This window comes from Triturus cristatus, chromosome 3_1 (genome assembly GCF_964204655.1).
Source record: "Triturus cristatus chromosome 3_1, aTriCri1.1, whole genome shotgun sequence".
Classification (NCBI taxonomy): domain Eukaryota; kingdom Metazoa; phylum Chordata; class Amphibia; order Caudata; family Salamandridae; genus Triturus; species Triturus cristatus.
The window spans coordinates 921,079,991-921,095,329 of record NC_140583.1 but is presented as its reverse complement, the minus strand read 5'-3'; the positions used below and the strand labels follow the sequence as shown (position 1 = coordinate 921,095,329).

Below are 15,339 nucleotides of genomic sequence, written 5' to 3'. Positions count from 1 at the left end.
GGCGGCATGTAATTAGAAAAACGTAGAGGCTTTCCCCACGCTAACTATTCACATATTCGTAATCCACTAAGTCTTAGATTTATTCACATTACGAGTACTTCCTGCCCGATCCGCATCAAAGTGGCCGATCAAATCGGGCATATTCAAATATGGTCTCGTCAGCAAAACGATAATGTTATCTTGTATCTTTATAACTTCAGCGTTAAATTTTATTACTAATCCCCATCAGTGGCCACTAATTAAGAGAACGTCAAAACTTTCCCACTCCGCTGACCAATCACATCCAGAAAATTCTTCAAGCTGCAAAAACTACAACGACAGGTAAGAAACTCTGTTCTGGACGGTTAATACATTGTGATGTAATTTGCTTGAAAGAGGCGAGTCTTCACCTCTTTGTTAAAGTAGAGCAGCGTTTGAGTTGTCCTAATAAATACGGAGATGTTGTTCCATATCCTTGGTGCATAGATGGAAAAAGGCCTGCTGGCTTGTCTTTTCTTTTTTCCACTTTTTAGACTGCAGTCTGGTGGTGTCGTGGCTGCAGGTGTGCCAAGAATTACCAGAGATGGTAAGCTTGTCTGTTAGATAAGTGGGAATAGGAGTACTGGTCGTTATAGCTTTGTAAGTGTTGCAAAAAAGAATCCACCTTAGACTTAGCCAATGGATAAATCCTTCCAAAATATTCTCCTCACTAATCGTGATGGGTGTGTGCCCTAATAATGTATAGGGGAAAACAGTGTGTTAAAATAACCCTCACCCACCGAAAGGTCCCTTGGTGGCATGCTTAATCATTGGTACGGGGCGTGCTAGAACTAATGGAGACGTGGGAGCACTTGAAGGTGAATATACTATGTGTAGGCTTTCCTGTTTTCAGTTTCTATTTTTGGTAAATTCTGGTGGGGTTTTCAGTGGTTACACATTTTCACGCCATTAAAAACAACAAACAAACGTTTTGCTTTTATTATTGCTTGCTTTCTGCACTGATAGCGCATAGTATATAGACAAAGTACGTACCGTGTATATGAGGTCCAAATAAATGTTTACAAATCAAACTTATCGTAGTACAACCATACAATGCTTCTTCAGTGAATCTTTTGTCATGCACGCTCGTGCTTTCCTTCCCATGTAAACTTTTATCTGTGAAAAAGCCCTCTCAACATTGGCACTTGAGACAGGCAACACCAAAATAGCCAGTACACAATTTGCTAACTCTGGCCACTGACATAGCTTACCATGCCAATACTGGTGTACCTGAAGATTGTGATTCTCTGCGACAAGTTCTGCAACTGGGCGCATATGCCCTCAGAGTTATTGAAGCGGTCAAAAATGAGGTAGCACTTTTGAAACTCCGGAGAAAATTTCCCTTCATTGAAGGGATCTATAACTTGTGCAGAGTACCTCAGTGAGGCTTCATTGACTTCAAATGCCAAGGTTGGTGAAGGGCTATTTCTCATAAATTGTTAAATAAAAGTTCCTGAATCGCTCCTCAACATTTCTTTGCTTACCAAGTGGCAAGCACTCTAACATGCAACATGTTGCAGTGCCAAAGTCACTAAAAATGTCACCCAGCTTACTCTCAAGGAGATGTTTCACATCTACACAAATTATGCTGAACACTTGGTAGACAAGGGTGTTTTCAGACTTTAGTTTTTTATGTCCACTACAGCAGTCCTGCTTTCCTGTAAAAATCTAAGAATGCAGTAGAGTGTACTTTTTTTTCAAACTACTATGAATATGTGACCAGAGATCATCACATTTCTCACCTTTGGCATCACTAAGCAAACATTCTGTAAACGGTTGCCACATGGAAAATCTAGCATTCACGGCCTCTCGGACTGAGAACCACTGGCTAAATGGCACAGTGCACTGTTGGGATGACTTTCTTTGATGCCACACAAAGCACAATATGAGAAATACTACCATTTTAGTTTCCACGCATAATAAAACAGTGCACCTAAAGCGTCAATAGCATTCTTCATTAACTCTCAAGATTGTAAAGATGCTTTCAGCATACCATCTAACAAGTGGCATGGATCTCTTAAAGGGAAGCACTTCAGCTCAGGTATCGATTTCGACAGGTCATCCCACAACTTTTTCATATACGTAGCTGAATCACTGCAAATACAAACAATGTCACTCAAATCTTTGTCGAACTTGGTAAGAACTTTTTGCAGCAGCATTCCAAGTGACACTGCATTCCATGTTTTACAAACGTCTGGTGTCATGTTTTCACCAGTATCCTAGATGCTTTGTGACTGCACTCTTGTCACATATACCTGTCACTATACCTTGTACTGAATGTTTAAATCCTGGGGCGTTTGGCAATTCACCTACTATCAATATTGACACACTAGAAAAGGGGTCTGATGTATCAAGGGTTTTTACCCATTCTCTTTGGGTAAATGTGATAGTACATATTGGGAAAGATTCTTATGAAACCTACATTTTTCCTATCAGTGAAAGACTGAAAAGTAGCCAGAAAATCAAATATGATTTTGATATTCCTGATTCTCTACAGTTTATAAAATAAATAAACAACATCTAAGACATGCTTCCAAGTCCTGTATCTTTAGACCAAAGACAACAAAACTGAAAAAGGAAGAAGAAACAATATTTTAGTGACATCCCTAAACAACAAACTCAAGCAGAATAATGTTTCCCAGTCTTTCTTACTGCTACCTTATATAACAAAGTTACATTGTATTGGCCCCTTCAGGAAGAAATAAAAAATGACTTTCACTCTCCTTTTCCTTTCTTTGAATGCCATTTAGTTTGTGGTTCTGCAGGTTTTTTTTGTGTTTATATGTTTACACTGGTGAGGGCTATTTCCGTTCTGGTGGGGTTTTATTGGTTATTATAAGTTTAAACCGAAAACCGGACAGCCTAACTATGTGTGATGCTAGTGTGAGAGTGGAAGGGTCGGACATGCAAATAAGTAAAGTGTGGAGTATAAAAGATAACTGGCTATGTGGAAAACTACCATAGCCGGTTACATTAAAAACGGGGAATAGAGGTAATGGGCTACCACCTCGCTAGTCGACATGTTTCAAAGCCATCCCCATGGCTTTTCATCAGGACCAAAAAGTGATCCCTTTACCACTCATATGCCGGAACAACAATATGGTCTGCTATAGTAATCTAGCAGGAATCATGCGTATAATAACATGCATTTAATACTATACCCTTTTGGTACCGTTTCTCAAAATACTCCTTTTGGTACTGTTTCTCTAAATACTATTATTAATACCGTACTATAGCCCCTTGAGCTATTTTCACTGGAGGGCAGGAGCGCCTGCCTGTAGTCATACAATCATCAAGGCTGCTCACTCGCTCCAGTGTACTGCCTCGCCGTGGCTCCGGCTCATGGGGCTATAGTACGGTAATAATAATAGTATTTTGAGAAACAGTCCGAAAATGACAGTAAACATATCACTGTTATAATGACCATTATCTCATAAGTTATTGTCCCGCTAACTTTGAGTTAATTATTGTGAGTTGCTTTGTAATTCTAGCCCACTTGATCATGTTGTGTGATCCCAGTAATCACGCCATGTCCCTTTGCCTCAGCTCCCTATCTGCTAACAGTATGAAGGGCACTGGCAGGAGAGGATTCTGTGATCAGTTTATGGATCCCTTCTCACTCTCGCAGCACTCACTGCTCTACCTATAGTTTCTGGCTTCACTCCTCTTGAGCTCAGTGATGATTGTCATTGCCTATGTCACATCCCCAACTCGTGAGTATTTTCTGCGAGGGTAAATAAATGAATGAATGGTAGTATGTCACAATGTCGGCTGGCCAAGATGTGAAGTTAAGAATAGTACATTTATGCTCAACTTTTTATGGCTACCTCCTCAGTATATTGATATTAATAAGCTATATACACACACACACACACACACACACACACACACACACACAGCATGTGGAATCAAGGATAGTATATTGGTTGCGTTTTATATATACATACACCTTCACAATATTGTGGCTGTCAATAAAATGAACACTATTATGGCTGGACAATATTTCAAAATTCCCATTGTGATGCAATACGAAATTAATGTGTTCGATTTGAAAAGGTCCAGTTAACTGGGAAATATTGTTCGACCTCAGACAAAGGGTGCCACGAGGCACCAATGTTTATCTGAATATATTAGCCCTGTAAGAAAAGCCGCCCACCTAGCTATTGGTGATTTGCCATTTATCTGTTTATTTATTTATGTAATGTGGGCGGCGGGGCTGTTGTAAAGTGCTGAATGCCACCAGGCACTCACTTCAGAGTGCAATAGTTAGTGATTAGGTAAGAAAAGTGTAAATCCAAAGCCTGAATAGTAAAAGGCCTATAGTTCAGCCAGGTAGAGGATGGTAGTGTCTGCTGGTATGAGCCCTCATCCAGCAAGTCGATGTTTTTATGGTAATGCCTTCAATGATCCAATACTACCCTTAGTCTGAACTGGATTATTGCAGATATTATTCTGGCCTTGTGCGAGTTATATTATACTTCTTCTGAAGTTGAAATCCTGTGCATATCTTGGTCCCTAGATCAGTGGTTTGCCTTTTGTGTTGTTAATCTGATATTAAGGAGTGGTAATGTACATGCTTATGTTTGTCTTAACTTTCATCTCAGTTTGCAACTGCGAAGGGATCCAGATATTTAGCAAGTTGCTTGAGCTGTATCTGTTTCTCTCCGCTTGATTAAAAGCAATGTTTGAGCCATTCTGACTGAAGTGTGTTTCAGTTTGTATGGGTTTGTGTCACTGATTAATCTTTCCATAAATAGCCCTGTTTTAATTTTCCAACTTGTTGTAACAGTTAATGCTGTGCTTTTGGACATTCGGCATGATTTTATGATTTTTTCCTCATGAACGATCTATTTTTCGCTGAGGAGAAGCCACCTTTGCCTACACTCATCAAAGTGTTCACTTCCCTTTCCCACTGTGGAAATGCATCTACTCCTGCCTATAACGGGGGCACATATGTGTGTGGGAGGGACGCTACATGCAAAGGTTCTGTGACTTCCCACAGACTTACAGGTTCCCGAGGGCTCGCCTGCTTTTGCGGCATGCCCCATCCAGAAAATATCTCAACCACCTGATCCTAAAAGTGCAAATCTCTTAATTGTTGCTATTTAAATAATGTAATTTATAACTTACAGGTTATCTGTTTCTCTGTTATCCAGGAGTCCTCTTTTTTAGGTCGAGCCTAGAGTCCGCGCGCAAGCGCTGCTCTGGTGATGATCTGCTGTAGTTCAGTATGTGAGGGAAGCCCCGCTCACTCCCCCACCTATATTTTTCATTGGCTTGTGTCTTTGTCCTTCGTAAATGCTGCCTTCTGATTCGTTTATAGGCTTGTTAGTCCCTCCTTATTACGGCCATGTCTTCATTTGTATCCTCCCATGGCTATTGGACCCTTTACTTCGAGTGTTACACAGTACGTGTTATTTAGACTGTGAGCACGATTTTCTTTAATGAGGTGCTCCTACTGCCTTCTCTACTCCCCCCCCCCCCACCCTCCCGTTGTCCGTGCCTTCTCACCTCCTCCTCCCGCCCGCACTCCCGTTGTCCGTGCCTTCTCTCCTGCCCACATCCTGTTGTCCATGCCTTCTCCCCCTCACTCCTGTTGTCCGTGCCCCCCACTGCACGTGATCACTACCGTTTGCAATGCAATAGGTCTCGCGTAAATGCGAGTCCTATTGCATTACAAATGCTTGTTCTCTGTTATCTACGAGTCTTCTGTGCTTCTCTGTTATCTACGAGTTCATTAGTTGTTGCACTCGGTTTATTGGTGTGAAGGTTACTTTGCAGTTTACAATATTTCTGTGTTGTCACCATCACTTTGCTAATTGTAATCGTCTACAATTTAATTCTGTCCTGTGGGAAGTTGCACATCAGCCTTTTCTTCCACAAAAATACAAACCCTCCTCGAATCCTTGTTTAAAATGTATATAAATGACCAGTATTCCAGTGGCAATTGTGTCTTGTCCTCAACAAATGTCTCTGGGTCTTCCTGTGAACATCCCAGGTCTCACACTCGCTTGGTCAATTCGAAGAGAAGGATCTATTGTACTCAATCGGACTCAGGTGATGGACCTCTCCTTCAGTTTGACATTGACTTGCTAAATGACGTCGTAAAAAATAGTGGGTGGTTTTGTTTTGTCTACGGATATACCTTTGCCTCTGTTTGTCAAATTCACATTATAATACTGTGTTTTCGTGACCAATAAGGTTTTTTTTTACTCTTATATGGGTGGTGTTACTGTTCCAGAATTGTAATACAATATTATTTTGAACCATTATGCCACTGTCCCCTGAAACTAAATACAGAATTCTGCCTTGATTTGTATGTAGCCTTGGGCCTCCAAGTGATGAGGTGTACGCGAGTTACCTTTTGGCCTCCCCTGACACCTCGAAGTATCTGCTTACCCTGCGGTTTGTTGATGATCATGCCAGAGAAAGTCTGTCAGTTGCCTAATAAAGCTTGGGCAGTGGAATGCCAGTGGCACTTAGATGGGCGTGCTACTTATTTACATGTGTTGGCTGTTTTCCCGTTTGTACTGGCCAGTCATCAGCCCAAAGATGTCACCTGCATACATCACAAGACTTGATGTTCCATATTTTCAGATGCATTATTTGCTCATTAGTATGAATAAAATAAGACCCACATGCTTTTGCAGAATATCTGTAACAAGCTATATGATATTTGTTAATGCTGTTTTTGCACTTTGGCACTTTTCCCCATCCTTCCGTACACATTGGAAATGCTGTTGCTCAGATGGACAGGAGAGGACATGTTCTCAGATATGTGCTGGAGCTTTAAATGTTAAGGGTGTCCCTTAAGGAAGAGGGGAACCTATATAGAACAAAACTGTATTTAGTGAACTCAAGTCTCCTTCAACTCGATGTCAATGCGAAGCCTGCTTATGTACTGGTGAGCTGCACAGCCTTGGCTCATGCAGATTTGTTGGAATTTCCTGTTATAGGTGGGCTTTAGGGTATGCCAAAAGGCAGAGGTCTGTTAGTGCCATGACTACTTCTGGGTGCAGAAAATTGTTTCGGCTACGAGCGATTGTCTGTGCCTTGTTCATGCTGAAGTGCAGCCTACTGGGCCAGCTAGCAAATTGCAGTCACATCGAGTCCAATTGGAGCTGCCGTTATCTTAGACAGGACTCCATCTCTGTTGGTGAAAGGTCTTGGTTCTTCTAGTCCAAGTGGAGCTGAAAAGATGAGCAATATTCAGCAGCGAGGAAGTGTCACCATGAAACAGAGCTTTTTTGCATCTGTGTCTTAGCTAATTTGAAAAAAGCAGGAAGTACTTTAAAGCACCCCAAAAGCTCAGTGACTGTAGGCAGCCAGACCAGAACACACTTTAGGGTAGAAGAGGTGAATGTAAAAGAAGGCCTCACATTAAGCAGAGGTTCTCCTTTCTTTGATGTCTGGTGTGGTCATAGAGGAGATAGTGTGTTTTAAGGGTTTACTAGAGAAACATCTATCTAAATACATTGGACATGGCCTCCTTGATCCTAACCAGAACCTAATGCAGTTCCCTCTCAGTATAAGGAACCATGCACCAGACAGATCAGATCTCCCTCGGGGCAAGGGAGCCTAACCGTTTCGGGTATCTAAATGCACAAGATAGTACTCCCTAATGGAAGGATTTTAAGGAGAACAATGTGTGTATCTGTCTCCTACTGGTTTTGCCTGCTACTCCCCAACTGCCCTTCGTGTCTGCCATTCTCACCATTACATCTCATTGAATCCTCTTTTTACTCATAATGGACCAGTCTGGAAGCCATGATGTAGCTAAAGTATGCTGCATACGTGCTACCAAATGTTACTTCCCAATTCGTTTTTGGGGTTTGAGCTCTTCCCAAATCGGAGTACTGACGTGAGGCACACACTGGTCAATATGGTTTTCAGCCAAACATTTTTCAAAACCGCAAAGGTAAGAGTTTAGATTAGAAGTGTGGTTGGCAAATATTTGTTTGTTTATTGCAAGTTGTAACTTTTGAAATTCCATAAATGTGAAACGTTCCAGTTACATGGCATCTTCGCACAATGTTGAAGTCACTGGTTTGTTATTTTACAGAGAGTTTGCATGGCGGGACCCAGAACTGCCTGAAGTCATTCATATGCTTCAGCATCACTTCCCATCTGTTCAAGCAAATGCAGCAGCCTACCTACAGCACCTGTGCTTTGGCGACAATAAAACAAAAACCGAGGTAGGTGAGGCGCCTACTACAATTCATTAAATAACTTTAAGTGATGAGCAGCTAAAGTGCTCTTTTGTCTACCTGTTGTCACTTCGCTTGTGGCTCTTTCAGGTCTGATATTCTTATACTACCAATCTAACATGGCATTAACGTTTAGGGCCCATTATACATTTTTAAATGAATGTTTCACATAAGTTATAAAAAATATCCAATTATATATCAAATGTATTTTTCACTATCTGTGAATATGAATTTTAGATGCACCAGGTCATAGATTATTAGTATCTTTATCAGGGGCAAACGTGTACGTCGTAATGTTCTGCATTCGTTGTTTAATGAATTTAGTTTTTCGTTTGTGCCAAAAAACTGATGCATAACTACATAGTTGCATAAAACAAACGTTGTTTGTTTTTTGTTTGTTTGTTTATTTTGTTTTATCAGTATTCAAATTTCCCAGAAGAAAACTTGCAAATCAAAGCTAAGCACAGTTTTCCAGCCATACTACTTATGTGATATATCCTGGGGGCTCCTGTCTACATAGTTATATTTCTAACCAGGGGCAAGGGTGCCCGCTAAGCAATAGCACGTTTTTTTTTTTCTTCAGAGAGGAAAACCTTTTCTGTGGAAAACGTCCCTCACCTACACCACTTCCAAATCTGAGGGGAGATCCATTCACCCTTCCCATTCTGGAAGGAAAGTTACTCCAGTCCCACCCACGAGTAACATTTTGATAATTTCCAGGTTGATGAGATCTTTGATCTAAATTTGTGAATGCCCACAGGCATCTTGTAACGCCCAACGCTTACATAGAATTTACTAGGCAGATTACTGCACCCTTGTAATGGAGAAATCCACAGTACTAAATCCATTTACACCAGGGAGGAATCATCGAGGTTTTCCTTCTGTAAACCTGCATTTAAAGCCATGAATTCCTTTGGAACAGGATACAATATGTTTTTTTTTTGTGATTGAGCTCTCCTTGCCATTAGACAGGATCCAGAAATATTGTGCATCTCTTCTGGCGGAATATAAAGTTCAGATTCTCCTTTGTTTTTTTTTTTTTTTTTGAAACCGTTTATTGCAGTTTATAGAAGTTACAGGTATGGGCCTACAACCACCCGGCCGGCCGCTAGAGCATCAAAAGCATATTACATACATACAGCAAATAATTTTCTCAGCGGTGCACTGTAGGAAAGCAGGAGTGATCAATGGTGCAGGCCTCAAAGCTCCATGCCCACAGTACGGTTCCATTTTCTTAATGCAAAACAACGTAAACAAACCACAACCGCAAGGCAACCCTCGATCCAAAGTGACAACACGTGCTCCATAAGTGGGGGATCCAAACCAGCAGCAAAATTCTGAAGGGGGGGACGGGAGTAGATCAGGGACTGGGGGACCGCGCGCCCGCGGCCAAGGGAGGAGCGCCATCTAGGGAGACGGAGCCGGCGAGGCCGCCGGTAGCAGCGGCGGCTCACAAATACCCCCGCGGTAGGTGTTCCAGGGGCCCCAGAGTTTCATCCACGCCCCAGGCTTACCCCTCGCCACATACACCACCTTTTCACGAAACATACACCAATCCATATGCTCTTTCCAGGCCGACACCGCAGGGGGCCTCTGGGATCCCCACAATTGGGCAATATCACGCTTGGCTATCATGTATCCCAGAGTCACCCACCGCGCCTGCGGGACCGAGTAGTCATTTGGTTCCCAGACATTCAGCAAGCATCTCCTCGCTTCAGGCAGCAGCGCGACACGCGTAACCATTCGTAGAACCTCATGCACACCACGCCAGAATCGCTCCACCTTCGGGCACTCCCACAGTATATGCATGAAAGTTGCCAACGCACCACAGCCACGCTTACACATTCCATCACCGGCAAAACCCATACGTAAAAGCCTTGGCCCCGTCACGTAGACCCGGTGAAGGATCTTGAGCTGGACGAAACGAAGACGAGCCGGGATGGCCACCTCTTTCGGAGAGGCCACCGCGGAAATCCAATCCTCGTCGTCCAGCTCCAGCCCGTCGGCAACCCAAGCCTCGCGGAGACTAGTCAGCAGACACGATCTATCGTTAATCAATTTTTTGTATATGAGGGAGATCGTGCTGTCCGGGACATGGCCATCTAGCACTCTGTCCTCCAGGGGGGAAGACTCTGGAATGGATGCAACATCCGGGAAGACGGAGCCCAGCGCATGGCGGACCTGTAGGTACCGAAAGTACTCACTGCCCTGCAGCTGAAACTCCGCCTGCAGCGTCTCAAAAGTTTTGAATCCCCCCCTCGTCCAGAGATCTCCCACCGTGCTGATTCCGATCGTGTCCCACTTCTCGAAGCCCTTCGACGTCCACAGGGAGCCCAACCTCTCAGATGCATACAGCGGAGACGCTCGGGTCAAACGGTCCTTCCACCCCATAGCTGCATTAGCCGCGTGCCAGACACGCACCATGACACGCGTCGGTCCCGTCAAACGGGAGTCGGGCGCGCCAGAGTAGAGCGCTCGATTATAATCGCCACCGGGCAGAAGCGTCCTGTCCATCTCAAATGCCGGGTTTAAGGCGGGCCCGTAAAGGCCATGATTAATTGCAGCTAGTTGGGAGGCCCAGTAATACCGTTTGATGTCCGGGAGGGCAACCCCTCCATCGTACCACGGGAGCGTCAATTTAGCCAGAGCAATACGCGGCCTCCCGTCCCAGAACAGGCGCCGCTGGAGGCCCTCCACCTCGCGAAAGTAGCGTGCCGGGACCAAGTCCATGGTATTCTGGAGGGCGTAGAGGAAGCGCGGCAGGGACATCATTTTAAATAAGGCCGCTCGGCCGAGCGGCGAGAGCGGCAGACGCCGCCAGCGCACCACGTCCTCCCTCAGACGCTGGAGGGGGGGCAGCAAGTTCCGCTCATAGCGGGCCTCCGGGTCAAGAGTGATATATATACCCAGGTACCGGAAACCCTGGGAGGCAATCTGGATCGGACAGTCCCGTGGCAGGACCGGGGCCTCCCCGGAGAGCACATAGACACAGGATTTCGCCCAGTTGATGACCAGGCCTGAGTTGCGACCGAAGGAGCGCAAAACATCAACCAGGACGATCAGTGACTTGCGCGGGGAGGCGAGATACAAAAGGATATCGTCAGCATAGAGGGACACGCGGTCCTCATGCTCGGGGGTCCAGCGGAGACCACGGATAGAAGGGTGCCACCGCAGCCACTCCGCCAGGGGCTCCATGGCCAGGGCGAACAGGAGAGGCGACAGGGGACAACCCTGTCGCGTGCCCCGCCCCAGCGCGAACGGGGCAGATACTCGCCCATTCACCACCACCTGCGCCAACGGGCCCGAATATAGCAATTTGACCCAGCTGACGAAACCCGGGCCGAACCCAAACCTCGCCAGCATCGCCCAGATATATGGCCATTCGAGCGTATCAAACGCCATGGTGGCGTCCAAGGACGCCAAGATGGCCGGCTCCCGCACAAACGGGACACGCGCGAGCACCCCGTGTAAGCGCCGCAGATTAAGCGCCGTGTTGCGGTGTGGTATAAAGCCCGATTGGTCTTGGTGGACCAAATCGCCCACCACGCCAACCAACCGGTTGGCCAACACCTTGGCGAGGATTTTGGGCTCCGCGTTCAGAAGCGAAATTGGCCTATAGGATGTGACCCGCTCACGGGGCTTCCCCTCCTTATGGATCACCACAATTGTAGCCAGACGCTGGTCCGGCGGGAGGGAGCCCCGCGAGTGGGCCGCAAGGAACATCGCGCGCAGGTGGGGCGCCAACACATCCGGGCGTAGTTTGTATAGCTCAATGGGAATACCATTAGGGCCCATGGCCTTGCCGGATGCAACCGAGCGAATAGCCGAGGCAATTTCGTCCGAGGTGGGCGGGGCATCCAGCGAATCCCTGTCCTCCGCCGTAAGGGAGGGCAGTGCGATGTCCCGAAGCAAGGCATGGGAATCTTCCTCCGAGCAGGGAGAAACCGGGGAGTAGACTTCGCGGAAATAATCCGCGAAGCAGGAGACAATGGCTTCCGGCTCAGTGACGCACACACCATCCATGCTCTCAATCAAAGGCACTACGCGGCTCGCTCTTTCCCTCTTGTCCAACCACGCAATCAATTTGCCCGCCCTGTCACCCACATCATACAATCGCCCCTGCTGCTCTCTACTGAGGCCCCTGGCCGCCTCCGTGACGAGGGCCCGATAGGCCGCCTGCTTTAAGTGCAAAACATGCAACTTGGCGTCTGTTACCCCGCTCCCCAGGTCACCCTCCAGTTCTGCAATCTCGGCCTCAACCCGGGTCACCTCCTCCCGCTCGCGCCGCCGGGCATTGGAAATAAAGGAGAGGGCCTCCCCTCTAAGAACCACCTTGAAAGCCTCCCACAGGGAGATGGCAGACGGGACCGACCCCACATTCTCATCGAAATAGCGCTGTAAGGATTTGATCAAGTCGGCACGAATGGTGGGGTCGCGCAAATACCATGCATTGATCGGGGCCACTCTGCCATCCCCCCTCGGGAAGACATCGAAATGCAACAACAATGGGGAGTGGTCTGAGATACCCCGTGCCAAATGGCGCACCTCCCCCACCCTCCCTGCATGGGCCGCCGGGACAAGGATGTAATCAAGCCGCGAGAGGCTACCATGGGCCCCCGAGTGGAAGGTGTACTGTTGCAATACGGGATGCTTTAAGCGCCAGCAATCCACCAGGCCCAGCGTGTCTAAAAGGCCGGGCAGCCACGCCTGTGCTCGGGGGAGGTCCCTAGGGGGATGGCGATCCATAGACCCAGAGGCAACCGCGTTAAAGTCCCCTCCAACCACCAACAGGCCACCCGGAAGGTCCAGAAGGAGGCGCCCCAGGTCCGCAAATGTAGTGGCTTGTAACCCAGGCGGGACGTACACTGATATAAAGATAAACACTCTACCCTCCATTCGTCCCACCAGAACAGTGTAACGTCCCCTCTCATCATGGCGCACCTCGTCAATCTCCAACGGGAGCGAGTTCTTGACCATAATACCCACCCCCCGCGAGCCCGAAGTGAAGCCGGAGTGGGCCGCCAAACGATATCCCCGCCGATTCATTGCATGAAAGGTGTTACCTATAAGGTGTGTCTCCTGCAGGAAGACAACATCTGGTGAAATACGTTTTAAATACTGCAGGACCACACCACGCTTAATCCTATCCCCCAGGCCGTTAACATTCCATGACAACACAATCAAATCCCTACCCCCCGTCATACGTCAAAACAATCGGTCGCCCCCCACCGAGCATCTTAAAAACAACAAAACAGTTGCGGGTTTGCCTTGCGGTGTTAACAAACAACACACCCCCCCCACCCCCCGGTCCCAACAGAACTCCCCCCACCCTGCACCCCTGCATGAGCCCAGACAGCCCCCCCAAAGTGCAGTGTGCCTGTCGCCCCATAGCTAAGTACTAACTAGTCCCCCAGAGGAGGAGGGAAGCCCCCAGCAGACCCCACCCGACCTCCATGGGAGGGGAACATACGAAAGCAATATATGGTAAAGGAATAATATCCAGAGCAAGGCCTATACAGTCACCCCTCAATTCTGATCCGGCGGGCCCTCCCCGCCAGCCGCGCCCCCCCCACCCCGATCTCCAGGCAAAGTATCTAACCAGTCCCCGGCCGCCTCGGGCCGGTCGAAGAAGTGCGTACGGCCATCCACCTCCACCCTCAGCTTAGCCGGAAAGAGCATTGAGTACTTGAGGTTTAGGTCCCTTAGGCGACGTTTAATACCAAGAAAGCTCTGTCGCTGCTTCTGGACCGCCGGAGTAAAGTCTGGGTAGAAGTGTACATCCATGTTGTCCAGCCTGACCGGTCCCTGTTGCCTGGAGGTCTGGAGGATGGCGTCTCTGTCCCGGAAATTAAAAATCCGGGCAATAATAGGCCGCGGCGGGGCACCGGTCTTAGGGCGGCCCCCAGGGACCCGGTGGGCACGCTCCACCGCAAAAAGCTTACTCAGCCCCCGGGGCTGGAGATGGGTCAGGATCAATTCTTCCACGAAGAGATCTGCCGCCTCCGCCTCTCGGCCCTCCGGCACACCAATAATGCGAACATTGTTCCTCCGGGCCCGACCCTCGGAATCCTCCAGTCGCCGGTCCATCAGGGCGCTCGCCTGGCCAAGCCGGCGCACCTCCTTCTGGAGGGCCACCACGTCCGTCGTGAGGCTCGTTGTGGTGTGGGCCAGGGAGTCAACTCGGTCGTTCGTTTTTGACAAGTCTGCCCTCACAAGGCCCACATCCACCAGGACCGAGTCAATTTTTTGCGCCAAGGTATCGAAACGCTGGTCCACCGAGGCCTTCATCTCTGCGATGGCGCCCATAACGTCCCGGAGGGTCAGATCCACCGGTTGGGCAGGCGCCTCCGTCGGGCCCACCAGGGATGACCGCGCTGTCTCCGGAGAACCCTTCTGGAGCGTATAGCGATCCATACTATTGGCCTGGTGCGCCGTGCCACGGCGGGTTGTCTTCATCTTCGCCCGGTCGCCATCTTGTTTGGTGGACATGCTGGCCCTTACACCGTCGTGCCAAGATCTCCAAACGGGCCGCCACACCAAATCACGGGTGTCAGGGGGGGGACGGGGGCGACCACCGGGCCGCGGGTCAACCCACCGCCGGCGGGTCAGCCGGGCACCTGGACAAGGCAACACCACCGCACCCCGCTCCGCAGCCCGACCCCGCCTGGGGCAAGGAGGGCGCAAAAGCGAAAGTGAAAGTGCGGGGTACGCGAGTCGCCCAGCCCCGCTCGCCGCTGTTATTCACTTCGTCCCCGGATCGCCCCACTACTCCAATCCGGGGGGCCGGCGAGGAGAAGGCCGCAACCTTCAATCGATGCTCCCACCGGTGTTCGGGGTCCGATTCGAGCCCAAAAAACGGGCGGCGCCTCAGCTCGGGTTCACCGACACAGTCCCCTCAACAAGGACAGGATATCGCCAGGATTAATTCAGGAGGTCGCGGAGGTCCTCGGGAGCCTCGCGCCTACGCGGCCATCTTGGTTGCGCGCTAGGCTCCTCCCCTCCAGATTCTCCTTTGTGAACGAGATTTTATTTCTTTGTTCCGAGAAACAAATCTTGTGCCGTTATGCCTAATTGAACGCTGTGGGAGGATCTTGGGTTAAGAAATCATTTGGGA

At 48.3% G+C, this 15,339-nt stretch overlaps 1 protein-coding gene across 5 annotated transcripts in view; it reads left to right on the top strand.

The window, feature by feature from the left end:
- Window positions 1-15,339, top strand: part of PKP4 (plakophilin 4) — a 693,496-nt gene that overhangs the window by 523,751 nt on the left and 154,406 nt on the right. For all 5 annotated transcript variants that reach the window (XM_085645508.1, XM_085645509.1, XM_085645506.1 and 2 more), the window contains one exon: window positions 8,081-8,213. In XM_085645508.1, coding sequence (XP_085501634.1) covers window positions 8,081-8,213 — 133 coding nt within the window. The remainder of the gene's footprint in view (window positions 1-8,080; window positions 8,214-15,339) is intronic.